Genomic DNA, 15614 nt, shown 5'->3' with positions numbered 1-15614 from the left:
AAGCAAATTGAAAGTATAACATACAGCTATTCAGTTTGTGGCATTTTGCAATGTGATTTAATGAATGAGGGAGGACTGGTTGTTACATCCAATGGCACAATTCACATACGTACTGTAAAAAATGAAAAGAAGAAGCCACTGGTTTCCTTAAGGCAGCACACGAAATTTCTCTAACAATGACCGCTGCTCTGCCACACTCTTTTTTTATAGTTTACCTTAATCTTACAGTACTTATGCAGCCCATCATCATGTGTTTTATAATGACAGCGTACACCACTGCTACTTACTAAAGCAAAGAGGAGCTAGAAGTGGTGTTTATGTTTATTTTCGATATTAATGGAGAAAGTTAAAAAAGAAATGCTGTTGTTTTAAGATGCAATGACCGTCGGAGTATGTGAATAATCAAACAAAAAATGGTTAAACTAGACGAGATTTTCTCTTTTCCGAGTGGGAAAGGTCTGGTCTGAACCCAAAGTAGAAAGTGCAGGATGAGATGGTGTGTAATTTTAAAATTCCAACTTGGCACAGCCTGATCCAGGATGAAAGCACTGACAATACAGTGCACGAAAAACTCATTCTGTATTTTAAATATAGGATGCAACATAACATTAACCTTAAAACGGTTTGGGAGCCCTTGTTGTCGAAAGCTCTCAAGAGGTTGGCTTCTTAAAAAGTAGATCTTGGGGTAAAAAAGTCTGGTCACCCCTGGTATACGTGATTGTTCTTGTGTCTTGTTGTGTCCTGCATTGTCCTTGTCATTACAGATTGATATTTATGCTGGCCAGTGGGTAGTAAAACTTTTTTCTACACAACTAACTGCCACTCACCTTAAATCGTTTGTGATTGGCTTCAGTAATTTGTGACCTCAATAAGGGTAAGAATATATACAAATGTGGATGAATACAAAATGCCTGCATGAATGTTTTTATTGTAGTTGTAGTCCATTGTTTATTACATAAAGTACGTGACACTCAGATTAATCTGGGATTTCGTAAACTTGTTTTCAAATATTCGTCCAAGTTCATACCAAAACTCAAATAGTAAAATACCTTTTCTTTCATTACCGCAGTTATGCCAACAATTTATTATCTCCCTGTTTCAGTTGAAAAGTGTGAGCATTGAAAGGACTTCTTATCTACTCACAAGTTCAATCCAAGTATTTGCAAATAGATTTTCTTTTGTTGAATTCCTTCTTCAGTGGATCTGGTTAATCATATTATATCATATCTCTTCCCTCTTACCCTGCTTTGTTGAATTATCTTGGTGAAAGATAAATACATACAAAGGAATTCCATTATTATTTTCTCTATATGTATGGAACAATTGCCAGCATATATTTGGTGGTTGTTAAAAGTTAGCGCATTGTCATCACAGTTCTGAGGACATAGGTTCAAATCCCAGAATAACTAATTTCTCAAGGGGAAGAATTACGTTTAAAAAAAAAACAAATGGAAGTTACATCTTTTCGCTTATTAACATCAAATTATTTTCTGTAGTGTATCTGGAGTTTGAAGTGATTGTACTGCAAAGTGCACATGTTTGTGTCTGTTCCAAAGAAAGAACAACACGTACTCAGCTGATACATATGGTTTGTCATGAGCCTGTACTGTTTTACAATTTATCTTGTTCAGGGTCATGGTGGGGGGATTGGGGGTGAGCTGACTTTGGCTAAATCCTGGATTGATCACTTGCCGATCATAGGGCATCAAAAAAAGTGATGAGTCAGTGTAAGCTATAAAGGTTGAAAACACTTTGCACCAATAATGTTCCAGAGTCACTTTGATATTTAACTATTCACAAAGTTCTAGAATCATGAAAAAACTGAATAAAAATTATTAATATATTAGCAATAAAGTCACTGTATTAAGACATGTTAAGGAATATTAGAAAAGGCAATACTGTATCACATGTCTGCACCTGGTGACTATCTCTTATCAGCATCAGTGCAACACAGAAGTTGAGTGGTATAAAAAGAGCAGCACGACTCTGGGGGCAGATGTTACACTGAAAGAAACATTTTGAGCTTACGATGGAGAAAACAGCAACATTTGTCCTCTGTTTGTGGTTGATCTTCATGGCAACAAGCTCCACTCAGGTAAGAGAACTTTGCTGACCTTGAGTAAAAATACATACTAACATATAATTAAAGAAGTGCAATTTGCCCTTGACCTTTTTTTTTTTTCTTAAGTTGTAATGAATTTGCAAGATTTACATTGGTAAAATGTCATGGTACAAAAACATCAAAACGTCACAAAAATTTTAGAAGCAGTTCAATTATGTACATTCTGTCGTTTAACGGAAGGGTTTCATTGTTTTGCTTGTCATGTGGACAACATCATTTTTTTAATGTTAATATTGATGATTATTTTGAGACCAAATTGTATGAATTTTAGGGGCACAATCTACATATGACTGTAGAATCAAAAATAGTGTAGTGAGGAGAGAAACCTCACAGTAACTACATAAAACAGTACAAATTAACTACAATTATTTGATGCTCTTTTTAGAATCAGAATCAGCTGTATTGGCCAAGTGTGTAAAAACGCACAAGAAATTTTTCTCAGCTTTATTGTTTTTCTTGTTTTACAATAATATTTAACAAGCTATTAGTAATAAAGTCACTGTATTAAGACACGTTAAGGAATGTTAGAAAAGGCAATACTGTATCACACATCTGAATATATTTATAATTTCATATGGACCTGTGACAAGAAAGCAAAGCGTGGAGAGTCTCTGTAACCAAAATGTGCAATCTGCGATTGGCTGGCAACCAGTTCAGGGTGTACACTGCCTCCTGCCCATTGACAGCTGAGATTCGCTCAAGCACTCCCGTGACCCTCGTGAGGATAAGTGGCACAGAAAATGGATGGATGGATAATTTAACAAGCTAAATCTGATGCGCAGGATCTGGAAAAAAAAATTCCTTTATTGAGGATTGGGATAAATGCGAGGATTTTGTTGAAGCCTTCATTTCTATCCATTTTTGCACCACTTATCCTCACGTGAATGTGCTGGAGCCTGTCTCAGTTTGACAGTGGGTGAGAAGCCTTCATTCAACAACAGCTAATTCATGTTCTCCTTGTCAAATGACAGCTTGTACCTCTAAATTTGAGAGATTTTTTTTTACCGCCCCCTTCCCTCCCAAAAAAAATAAAAACCTCTCAGGTTCATGTTTAAATGGGCACCAACAATATGAGAAGGGCAGTGTATAGATTAGTTCTAATGCAAATTTGGATTCAATGAAGTTTTGCATTTGATTTGACTAAAGCCATGTACACGCGAGCAGAAGTTTAGTTTACCTCCTAACCAACTGTCAGTCAGTCCTCTTTTTTTTCATATTGCAAGTCATAATCACACAATAATTCTCTGGACAAGTGTGTATTGAATAAAAACATCAAGTCAGAATGATAACAAAACATGTAGAAGTGCACGTGTGTGTGTGTTCATCTGTGCATGTGTTGGTGTGTGGGCCTTTACCCACCATGCAATATGCAAAGTGTGGTTAATGTGTTCATGCGTCATGTAGTCAGTTGGAACAGCAGGTGGTTGACTTTTGCATGATGTGCCCGTGAATGATTTGCCTCAATATGACGCAGCCATGCTTTATCTGACCGCTTCAAACAGACACGATATTTCAAACATGAGAGGAAAATTCTGTATCCCCTACCTTTATAATGTCTTTTTTTTTTTTTTTTTTTTTAAACAAAAATTAGTTTGCAACTGCAGCATTTTAAATGGTGGTTGGCTTGGTTCATTCGTCCATTTATCTTTATGCTGCTAAAAATCAAGGCTTTACTCTGTAAACATGCCAATATTTTATTGCAGGGACAGTCAGCGACTACAAGTGGAACAAGCCTGACTGATAACATCCAACAAGATATTTCTTCCCAATCCCCAGTGACCACACACCCGCCCAGTCGTTCTTCCACTCACAAGCCCATGATTGATCCACCAACCACGGCATCGCACCTCCCACCGTCCACCTCAGCAGGATCGGCTCCCACCACCGCATCAAGGCAGCCCTCAGCGTCCTTCGGAAGCACCTCGAGCCCTGGAGTGACACCTTCGACTCCGGCGCCATCCTCAAGCGGGACCGACTCTCCCACAGCCTCAGCAGTCACAACATTAAAAGCAGGGACTAATACTTTGTTCAGATTATCTGGTCCAATGCTGGCGTCTGTGATTTCACTTCTAATCTGCAGTGGATAGAATCCTCAACTGCCGGACTCTTGCACAGGCTCATGTTGTGAAAAATGTTGATGTATTTTTCCGCTTCAAATAAGAATTATTTAAGAATAGGATTTGAATATGTGCGAAACAGAAAGAACTTAGATTCCCAAAATTGTTACTAATTATGTTTATTAAAGCTATCGTTCAATTTCTGTTTTCATTCAATTCCTTTTAGTGAAATAATTATCGCAATTTTGAAATGTACACTATGTGCAGCTCCAAATTCCAACCGAAAATGTTCGTAATGAAAAATTAATGCTGCGAAGTGTTCTATGTCTGCATTGATGTCTTTGTTCATAGCAACAAGAGTACAAAATGATTTCAATGTATTAATGTACAAATAGCTTTGCGTTTAAAAATAGTTGAAATAGTTCATTTATCCTACCAGTGCATTATTACCATGAGCATTATCATGTTATTATTGTCATACACTTTAATGTGTTAAAATACACAATCAGCAAAGTACTTTTATACTACACACACGTACAGTTGCGATTAAGCTGTTGCAATCCCATAACCGAGGTGACTCATTTTCAAAGATTTTCCCACCATAAATTAATTCAAATTTAATTGAAAGAAAAATGGAATTCTCTTAAGAGGGTGAGTAAAAATAATTAAAAAAGAATGAGCACGCACCTGCCACCATTTAAAGTTGGGCTCTGATGAACCCCAAATAATTGGTGGATTGTGCGCATTACAGGCATTTTGCCCCTCTGAGTTTTTGATAAGCACAAGCAACACACAAATTGTGTCACCGTTTTATGCTGAATCAATCTGAGAATGTTCAAGGGTCAATGATAGTTTGTTTGTGATTTGATTGCTTCATGAGTCTGAAATAAACACAAACAATACAAAATTAAGCCAAAATACAGTTCAGTATATCAAATGATTTATTTTGAATTATCGAGATACAGACATCCACCCATCCATTTTCTTAGCCACTTAACCTCACGAGAGTCGCGGGGTGGTGCCCCATATGGTGTTCCCCACTTCGGGAGTAACAGTTTTCCTCCCCTCTTGAGTTAAAAAAAAAAAGAAATTTTACATTAACAACTGGTGTTTGTAATTTTTCATAAATATACAACAGTTACAAATGGGTCAGATAATAAGGATGTCTAAAAGCAAATATGTTTCAGTTGTACAATTTGTTCCAGCTCTCGTCATCTGTCACCTGACAGCTGATATGACCATTTCAAATACAATTCCCAAAGTCATAAAACACGACGATGTAATACATTCATCAAGGAAGTCAAAAAGATTATTATTGAGGGGTTGTCAAAACTTAACAGCAGCAGCCTGAAAACTGCACTTCGTTTCGTTCACTCAGGATCTGCCATACATTGATTTGGCAATATGAGTAAATATTTTTCAAACACCCAACAAAAGTCTGATATCCGAATTCATAGCACTTTCTGACAATCAGACAAATATTTGCATAGTCACACTAAACACATCATCACAATGATGGTGATGAGGTACCTTTACATATGTTAAATAACTACATTTTTATTTTATTTTGTTTTGTCAGTGTGGCCCAGATCATTTGAGATTTAATTTGTGATGACAACAGTGATATTCTGTCAACAAAATAACTGACTAGTTTGTCTCGGCTTAAACTTTAGGTACTGTAAGCACCAGGTTGCCAAAATGAATAAGTTATTTAGGTATCCTTTACAATTTTTGACTATTAAAAAAAACATTAAACTGAGTGGTCAACTAAAGTGAAAACTGATTTTAAGACTAACAGTTTACAAAACCTTGGGTTGCACAAGGAAATAATATTAAAACCAATCTGTCAATCATCCACCATAAACAAAGGAAGGAGAGGTTTTTTTTTTCCCTATAATTTTGATTGATCTCCCAACTTCATTTGTTGGATGTGATGACAACACAGTTGCCTTGGGACATGAAATACAGTTAGAGGAAATAGTTCTGAACATTGAAAATTAACTTAAGTGCAAGCACTACAAAAAAAGGGAAGCAAAATGTTATTTGAAAGAAATCCACAAAGAACAATGAGCGTTTGTAAAAGAGAACCCATTGGTTATTGTGGCAAGAAATTATAATTGTCACAAAAAACATTTTCTAAAAACCAGGAACTGTTAATCATACAGTATGCAGTAAATGTCAAATAAACGCTAACTTCCTGGAACCAAGGTCACAGCATGAACGTGAGATAAAACTCGTACCCACCCCAAAAAGTTGGACGACATTCTTGTATAAAAGCACAAGCAGATATCGTTCAGTCAGTAACACAGAATACAAGAGTTGAACCTTCAGCCTTCCTTTGAAGTGATCATTTTGGAAGCATCTCCGTTGAAGCCATCATCTCTGCATCAAGATGAATTTGCTTGTGGGAGTTTGCATTGTGGCATTCATGGCATCAGCACAGGTATGATTTATGCGTCATATTACATATACAGTATTTGGTGTATTAATCAAGGATTAAAGTAGAGATACTATAACTATTGTTAAGTGACTAATTTTTCTCTGCTTGCCATATCTAAACTATTTGGCTGTTTTAGAACTCACGACAGTGATATTGACTTTAGACATGAAATTTTAAAATTTTAAAATTGTGCAGAAACAGGCACTACAGGGGGACTGAAAGACAGTTGACACTTGAAACAGAAAGTGAGCTACTATGACGAGAGTTAGCCTTTATTTCTTAATTCGAACTCAGAGAATTTAGTGTACAAAGCGTGGGACTTAATTTCTTCCCCCTCTTTGTGGGCTATATAACCTGTTAATAATTTATCTTTTCACAAAAGAGCATTCTTGCTGTGGCTTCATGTTCATCTGTATTATGACTTTTTTTTCTCCTTTTTTCTGATCCTCGTGCCCGATTGTCCTGTATGTTTAATGGATAAAATGTGATTTCAGAAGGAAAAAAAGATGATGTCTCAAGAGCTAATTTTCATCAAAAGGCCTCAAAAACTAATTACAAATATCACTTGAAGGGTTCGTCACAGCATTAAAAAAAAAAATTATATGTTTGTAGAACTAACACATCGCAATTGTTGAACAGGCTCAAGGAAGTACAACGCCAATGCCAAACACAAGTCCTACAACCTTAAGTACTGTGTCTGCAACCACCACCAAAATGGTCACCTCCACCATTGCTGTAACATCAACAACAACCACCGCAAAACCACTCCAACCCTCCACTACCTCCCGTCCAAATGTTTCTCCTACTAGCACAACTACAACCACCATGGCGACAAGCAGACATACTACAGTTACAACTACAATGGGAACAAGCACACCTACTACAGTTACAACTACCGTAGCAACAAGCACACCGAATCCAGCTACAACTACCATGGCAACAAGCACACCTACTCCAGCTACAACTACCATGGCATCAAGCACACCTACTGCAGTCAAGACCACCATGGCGCCGAGCAAACCTACAACAGTCAAGATCACCACGGCAACAACGATGCCTTCAACCACAATGTCCATCAAAACGACAACCACATACAACAGAGGAAGCGGAGTAGCAGAGTCGTTGCTATTGCTTGGGGTCTCGTTAATTTTCAATGTTGTCTGCTAATGAACAAAAAGAAAAAGATGGCTGTATGGCTTTTATAATTCAATATATTTGATGCACTATAGATCAAAGTATTTCGTATTCGTGAGGATAAGCGGCAAAGAAAATGGATGGGTGGATATAACTTATGTAGTAATTTACCTGATGAAAGGTATTTTCATATTGTATGTGCTTACTGGATCTGAGTTTCACTTTTGGATTAACTTTAATGTAATATATGGATTTACTGATGTGGTTTTGTCTATATTTACTGTATCTTTATCTTTTTGGTTACTCCATGGTTGTGGTTTTCTTGTCGTGACAAGCTTGCATATGATCTCAAAATTTCAACACTCCATATGTATAACTACCACTTAAATTACACATTTTGCAAACTGTGAAACATGTCTACTTTCAATAAAGCACTGATTGGCAAATAAATGAAACATTAACAGCTGAGCAATGAAATAGAAAATGGAGCTAGTCAAAGGGTCAAGCCTGCATCACTAATTTGATGAATAAATAACTATTTCTGAGAGGTCAAATTGATTTTTTTTGTACTTCCACGGATCACATGCACAGCGCCTATCATTAAGGAAATTCAGATCAGATGCAGTTCCACGTTGTGAACTTATTAAAAATAATTTGGTGAAACAACATGTACATATATTGAAATTGTTTTCTTAATAACACAATTAAGATGCAATGATATATTTATCCACACTCAATTAAATGATATACATTTCTAGAACCGAGAAAAATAATCACAATCTAACTCAAAGCCAGTTAGTCATGTTACCTGTGCCAAATACTGTATATATGAGCATTAAAAACATGTACTGCATTGCTCCAGTTTAATCTTCAGATCGGCAAATGGCCAACAGAGCTTCGAGATGATCTCGCTTGAAATATTTCTGTTAGGCCAAAATGAAATCTTAACTTATAAAAACAGCTGCTATCAAATGATAATACATGTTATGACAAACCATTTAATATTTTCTACAAGTAGTTAGGACTTCACTTTCATATTCACTTTTGTACTAGGATGGTTTCCCGTTTACATTTTACAGTGAATAAAATAAGTATTTAAAAACCCTGCTATATTGCAAGTTCTCCCTCTTAGAAATCATGGAGGGTTCTTGTCACGACCCGTCGGAAAGGGAGTAGGACCCAAATGCAAGGCTCGGAAGATGCAAGGTAGTTCGGGGAGAAACGTTTATTATTCCGTGGTCGGGGATCGTGCAGGTAGTCAGGTGCAGCGGCGGTAGTTGGGACGTCAGGCGAAGAGAGCAGGTGAGCGGGCAGGCAGGAGTCGGTACACGGGAGAACGATCAAACCAGGCAGAAGTGTCAAAGGAGTCAGGCTTACGGGGTCGGTCGGAGAACAGGCGGAGGTCGGTACACACGGGTTGACGATCAGGGATACGGAAGTACTCGAACGGGGCATGAAGCTCAGCGATCTGGCGCGGACCAGTCGTCATCGGGGTCATATAAATACACAGGATAATCAGCCCGCATGAGGCGCAGGTGTGCGCCTCCCAATCAGCGCAATCGCGCGGGCACCCGCACAGCCCAGGCTGGAGCGGCAGAATCATGACAGTTCTGAAATTTTCATCGTAGGTGCATGCTCATTTTGAGAGAGATAATCTAAAAAGAAAATCCAGAAATCACAATGTATGATTTTTTTAACAATTTATTTGTGTGATACAGCTGCAAATAAGTATTTGAACACCTTAGATAACCACTGTTAATATTTGGTACAGTAGCCTTTGTTTGCAATTACAGAGGTCAAACGTTTCCTGTAGTTGTTCCCCAGGTTTGTACACACTGCAGGAGGGATTTTGGCCCACTCCTCCACACAGGTCTTCTCTAGATCAGACAGGTGTCTAGGCTGTCGCTGACAAACACGGAGTTCCAGCTCCCTCCACAGATTTTCTATTGGGGTTAGGTCTGGAGACTGGCTAGCCCATGCCAGAACCTTTATATGCTTCTTACGGAGCCAGTCCTTGGTTTTTCTAGCTATGTGCTTTGGGTCTTTGTCATGTTGAAAGACCCAGCCACGACCCATCTTCAATGCTCTTACTCAGGTAAGAGGTTGTCCCCCAAAGTCTCACAATACATGGCCGTGGACATCCTGTCCTTAATACAGTGCAATCGTCCTGTCCCATGTGCAGAAAATGTGCTGGTTTAAGTAGGGGAACCTTCCGTGCCATGCATGATTTCAAACCATGACGTCTTAGTGTATTGCCAACAAACGGTAGAAACAGTGGTCCCAGCTCTTTTCAGTTCATTGACTAAGTCCTGTCGTGTAATCCTGGGCTGATTCCTCATCTTTCTAAGGATCATTGAGACCCCACGAGGTGATATCTTGCATGGGGCTCCACTCCAATTGAGATTGACCGTCATGTTTAGCTTCTTCCATTTTCTAATGATTGCCCAACAGTGGACCTTTTTTCACCAAGCTGCTTGGCAATTTCTCCGTAGCACTTTCCAGCCTTGTGGAGTTGTACAATTTTGTCTCTGGTGTCTTTGGACAGCTCTTTGGTCTTGGCCATGTTATAAGTTTGAGTCTTACTGATTATATGGGGTGGACAGGTGTCTTTATGCAGCTAACGACCTCACACAGTTGCATCTGCTTCAGGATAATACATGGAGAGTGGAGATGGATTTTTAAAGGCGGACTAACGGGTCTTTGAGGGTCAGAATTCTAGCTGATAGGCAGGTGTTCAAATACTTATTTGTAGCTGTATCACACAAATAAATCATTAAAAAAAATCATACATTGTGATTTCTGGATTTTTCTTTTTAGATTACCTCTCTTACAGTAAACATGCACCTATGATGAAAATTTCAGACCCCTCCATAATTTCTAAGTGGGGAAACTTGCAATATAGCAGGGTGTTCAAATACTTATTTTCTTCACTGCACATATTTTATCTGGTCTCATTAGACCCGCCCTTCTCCATCTGTTTCAGCCAATCACCTTTCACGCTCCTTTACGCTCTGAGCTTATACAATAGTTTCAGTTCGACAATAATGTGTTCATTTTTACCAAAGTGTGTTTGTGTATACCTGCAGGGTCGAGTAGAGAGAAGTGCCCGTCAGTTTAAGGAAGGCGACTCTGATACAAAGTAGATCTTCCTCACTGTGGGACACCATGATCCCTTGCACTATCTGGGCCTGTAAAAAGGAAATATTTGATATTTCTGATTATGCAGCTGACAACAGCTGCCACTTATATCCCTTAACAACTCACAATAATTGTATGTGTATTTTATAGTACCTTTTAAAGATTGGGTTTGTAAAATGCCTTTTCAAAAATAAAGGAAAGGATTTGTGAGGGACACTCAATAATACAATAGATAATTAGAGGATAAAAAAAGAGTCAAGGAAGAAGCAGGTTGGGACAGAGAGAGGATGTGGGTGAGAATAAAAGAGTGGGGATATATTGAGAGTAGGCGTGCCACCCGTCTCATAAAATACAGAACCGTCCTTTATTTGGAAATGTCCTGTCCTGTGTCTGTTCCACATTTTATTTCCATATTTAAGTCCAATAGAACTGTCTGTCACACATTAACCTGACAATAACGAGCAAAATAAAACACTGGAAAACTAAGTGGGATGCAGCGATATGTTAGATGTGGTGAATCTTATCTGAAACTCATACAAAGTTAAAGGACTGAAAGATTTTAAAGGGTTAAAAAAAACATCTTACCTTCATGGTAGTTAATCTTTTGGCAAGATACATGGCAGGATTTTGAATGCATTCCACTGTTATGACAAATAACAGAAATTGTGGTATTTATGCAGACATACATGATAAACCGACAACACACATCGATAATGACAATTACCTAAAACACCCAAACCCAAACGGATCTCCCCAGAGAATCTTTTCTCCAGAATTGGAGTCACCATCTGTCCAAACTCCAGCTCCAATCCCATCAACACTGTCAGTAATTCACAAAGTCATCAGAGTGGAAACACAGAAGCAACTCATCACTAAAAAAACCTATCTGTTCGCATTTTGTATTTCACCTTTGTTAAAATGGTTGGAATCTCTCGAGGTGAGAATATTAATCCAAGGATCCACGTCAGCTTTTTTCCCATTTAGTGATGCAGCGAGACACTGCGGGAAAGTGTCATCACAAAATCATTACTGATTGACAGATTAATGTGGATAGTTTGTTTGCTTCAAAATGAAAGAACTGCCACCCAAAGTATATAAAGTGTTCAATTTGATTTCAGTGTAGTCAAATAGTCTTGTATGATTACCATGTTTAGCAAGATGCACTGACAAACTGACAAATGTTAAAGTAACATTTGAAAAAAATACCTCAACATCCCTTTCAACAACACCTGCAACATCTTCTTTCTATTGGAGAGGAGGGGAAAAACATTTTAAAACATGATTAAAAAACATGAATTGAATGATGTACCATGTTTTACAGAAGTGTCGCGAGTTTAGCTATGACTGTTGGGATACAATCTGGAATCTCTCCGAAGCAGTTTTTACTTCTGAATTTCACCCAAAGGTCTTCAGACTTTTGGGTCTTCTACTTGTCAGTGTAAGAACTCCCATAAAATTTGAGTAAAATATTCAAACTGTCTTCCTTTGATTAATACTACAGATTCTGACTCAAAACTTAATTGTAGACATAGAACAGGATTAAAAAAAAAAAAAAGTCATTAATTTTTTTGGCGCTCTATTTCTTGCATGGTGGCATCTTTCGTGAGTTTCTGTTCACTAAATACAAACAAAGGACAGAAAGAACCAAATTACATTAATAAGAGCCACTATAAGCCTAGCGAAGTCTCCACTGGTTTCTCCTTTCGCTTCCTTCTCCAGGTCCTTTTCATACACTGAAAAAAAAAAAAAAGCAGGAATACAATTTTTATCTTAAAATATGGAGGTTCTGACTTAATTGCTACAATGCACAAAAAAATGCAAGGCTTTTGTAGTTACTTTCTTTGTATGTAGAATTAATGTTCCGGAGCTCCTTGCTTGATCTTGTACACAGAATTTCCAGTAGTGTTTCCTCATCTGTACCAAAACCCTGCACAAACACGTGGACAATCTCTAGTTCTCAGGATGTGAACTGCAATGGTATTTACTGTATTTTTGCAGGAGAGGCATAACAAAAACACAAACCGCCATGGCCTGTTGAAGGCGATGAGCCTCATGCTGCAGAGGAGGCATCATTAGTTCCAGCATGAGTGCCTCCAGATCTGCAGACAGGACTTTTTTCATCCCAGCTTTCAGGTCCTGATAAAAAAAACAAAATAAAAAAAGCAAACATTAAAAGTGATACTGATTCTGAATAAAAACCCATGGGGTTTCAATTGATGGTCAGATAATCTTGTCAGTTTGTCAGACTGTTACCTTAAATCTTTGACTGTGCTGGAAAGATATTAAAAAAATGGAAATGGGACTTAACTTGAACCTTGCAGCACACCACAGGTAATATTAAGCATAAGTCATAAACACCAGAAAAAAATTGTCTGATTGGACAACTAGATAAATACATTTCAACCACATTACGTGCTAAGAGATAATACAAAAGGCTTTAAATGGGACACGTTAAAGAATATGCACTTTTTAACGGTTATACACGAGTGGGCCTTTGGAATGGCTGCCCAAGCATCAAGTGTAGATAAAACAACCAAGTAAATCGTTTATCTGCCTGAGCAGGCCGTTCTGAACTTCCTCCCCTTCGTTAGATAACAGGGGAAACGATTTACTTAATAACCCACACAGTGTTTGTCGGCCACGGTCCGCGAGGTTGGGTGTAAAATCTGAAAATTTGAAAATCTCTGACCTGGTATCACACACACATCCCCCAAAGGTGCGACACCCCTACGATTATGTGAAAGTCAAAATAGAAACAGACTGCAGTCAGTTTTAGCATTAGCTAGGAGCCATATAGCTTGTCATATGGGGGCATATATTTGATTGCTCAATGAAGTTGTCAACCTGGAGGCCAAATTATGGGTGTGGGGTGTGGATTTGTCCATGCGCAACACATAGTATACACACAATGCAATGTATGAAAGCATGTTTTCAAAATGGGTTCAGCACCCCTACCCACGTTAACATTAATACAGTACAATTCAAATTGGTGGTGTCTGAAAAGCTACAACAAAAGAATGTTAGGGTTCACTGTTAAATTATTTTAGTTTGTAATTAAGTATTAAACTCCCTTTCCAAACAAAGGTGTGTTCAAGAGACATCCGAATGTTTGATCAGCAAACAGTTCAAAGTAACAAACGAGCAAGTGCCATCTCTGCTTTGTCTTTAGGAATATACTATAGTATTACTGTAACGTGGAAGTACTTAAGAACGACACAGCTATGGATATCGCTCCTTGTGTGTTTTTCCTTACCCGTTGTGTTGTCTCTTTAAATATATTGGCAATGTCCTGTCTCTGAGCATTGCTCCGATTTGTTAGAATTCTCACGAGTGTAGTTGCATCTATGGAGATAACGCAATAGGGTTGGAAATTTAGGAGTTAAATAAAACTATATACTTGTATACCTCGTGAAGGATTTTATAAAATACTAAAGTTTACTGCAGGATCACCTTTCTTCTCCAGTGCCTCGTGGATCTTTATTACATCTCTTTTTGGGTGAAAATTGGAGTAAGGCCGCACTGTTCCAAGTGTACCCCAACACATTTTCTATGTGAGAGAAAAAAATATCTGGCCATGAATTCTGTTTGTTAGTTCCCCAAAAGTTACAATAGGATGGTCCACCTTATCTATTCATCACAATCTAGTGCTCCCAAACAAGGAAGGAACAGCATAAAGCAATGCATATAAAATAAGTTTCCATTCATTAAAAAGCCCTTTAAAAAAAAAAAAAAACCTTCAGTTGTCATCATTCTGTAAGCGAGGGTATTATGGACAAGACAACTTAGTAAAATTTAGTAATAGCATACTACAAGGAGGTTGATACTGCATTTGTAAATGACACCTGAAAAATCAAAACAACAACTCGAAGCATATTGCAGTAACAGTAAGAAGAACAGTAAACATGTACTTACATGAGATTTAAAGTACTGCAGGTCCATTGCTTTAATTCAGATGTCTAAAGACAAGTGAGTAAATACAGGTAAATCGACCTAGGCATGCAAAAACATATATTGTATAGTAACTTTACTCCAAATAAATAACCCTAACCCTAATAATTATAGAGAACAAGTAAATTTTGGGATTAAAAAAAATGTATCTACAGGCTGATATGTTGAGGTGTGTAGCTGGTAGTGGACTACTTTTTTTTTTTTTTTTTTTTAAACAATCTTAAATTACCATCATGGTCACACCCAGCCCCACCTCTTTCACTATCCAGCCAACCAGATTAAGATTGTAGAAAATAAAAAAATGGGGCAACCTGTCTGTATTCCTTGCAATTAAAATGATTAAAACAACATTACATATCTATTAAGGTTACAACATGGTCAGATGTACAACCACATTACTTGCATGGGGGGGGGGGAATCCTCGTAAAAAACATTTTCTCACAGGATTTTTTTCATGTTGTTGCTATTACCAAATAATAAAAAAAAGGACTACAGAGCTAAGCCCTCTTCGGGACTTTTGAATCTTTCTTAGCCAGACTCCCTGTTCACCTGCAGAGGTAGAAAAGAAATCCAACACCTTTGTGGTAATAACAAACAAAGCTGACATACAAAATTGTTCATACCTTTTATCTTCAACCTGAGGAACCGATGTATAAAATGCCAAAGTAGTTTTCTGGTGTCTGTTATTTTGTTTTAAATGCCGAGAATCTTTCAACAGGGAAGAACAACACAGCATTTGGGTTAAAAAAAATGACTGAATGAAGTGCAGGGTGAG

The 15614-nt window shown here is 37.8% G+C and overlaps 2 protein-coding genes across 2 annotated transcripts; one reads left to right on the top strand and one right to left on the bottom strand.

Moving 5' to 3' along the window:
- The first annotated feature begins 5138 nt into the window (after positions 1-5138).
- LOC133498463 (uncharacterized) lies at positions 5139-8307 on the top strand. The gene is made up of 2 exons (XM_061815359.1): positions 5139-6622; positions 7259-8307. Exons 1-2 carry the CDS (start codon positions 6572-6574, stop codon positions 7784-7786), a joined length of 579 nt encoding a protein of 192 aa, XP_061671343.1. The 5' UTR covers positions 5139-6571; the 3' UTR covers positions 7787-8307.
- An 81-nt stretch (positions 8308-8388) lies between these two features.
- On the bottom strand, positions 8389-15047 carry anxa14 (annexin A14). Its single transcript, XM_061815224.1, has 12 exons — positions 14804-15047; positions 14342-14438; positions 14145-14233; positions 12914-13027; positions 12728-12818; positions 12545-12624; positions 12098-12136; positions 11800-11890; positions 11616-11711; positions 11477-11532; positions 10834-10941; positions 8389-8676 (listed from the first exon to the last, which is right to left on the bottom strand). The coding sequence occupies exons 1-12, from the start codon at positions 14828-14830 to the stop codon at positions 8617-8619; spliced, it is 948 nt and encodes a 315-aa protein (XP_061671208.1). The 5' UTR covers positions 14831-15047; the 3' UTR covers positions 8389-8616.
- Between the last annotated feature and the right edge of the window lie 567 nt (positions 15048-15614).

This window comes from Syngnathoides biaculeatus, chromosome 1, assembly GCF_019802595.1.
Source record: "Syngnathoides biaculeatus isolate LvHL_M chromosome 1, ASM1980259v1, whole genome shotgun sequence".
In the NCBI taxonomy this organism is placed as follows: domain Eukaryota; kingdom Metazoa; phylum Chordata; class Actinopteri; order Syngnathiformes; family Syngnathidae; genus Syngnathoides; species Syngnathoides biaculeatus.
This window is presented reverse-complemented; position numbering and strand designations above follow the sequence as displayed.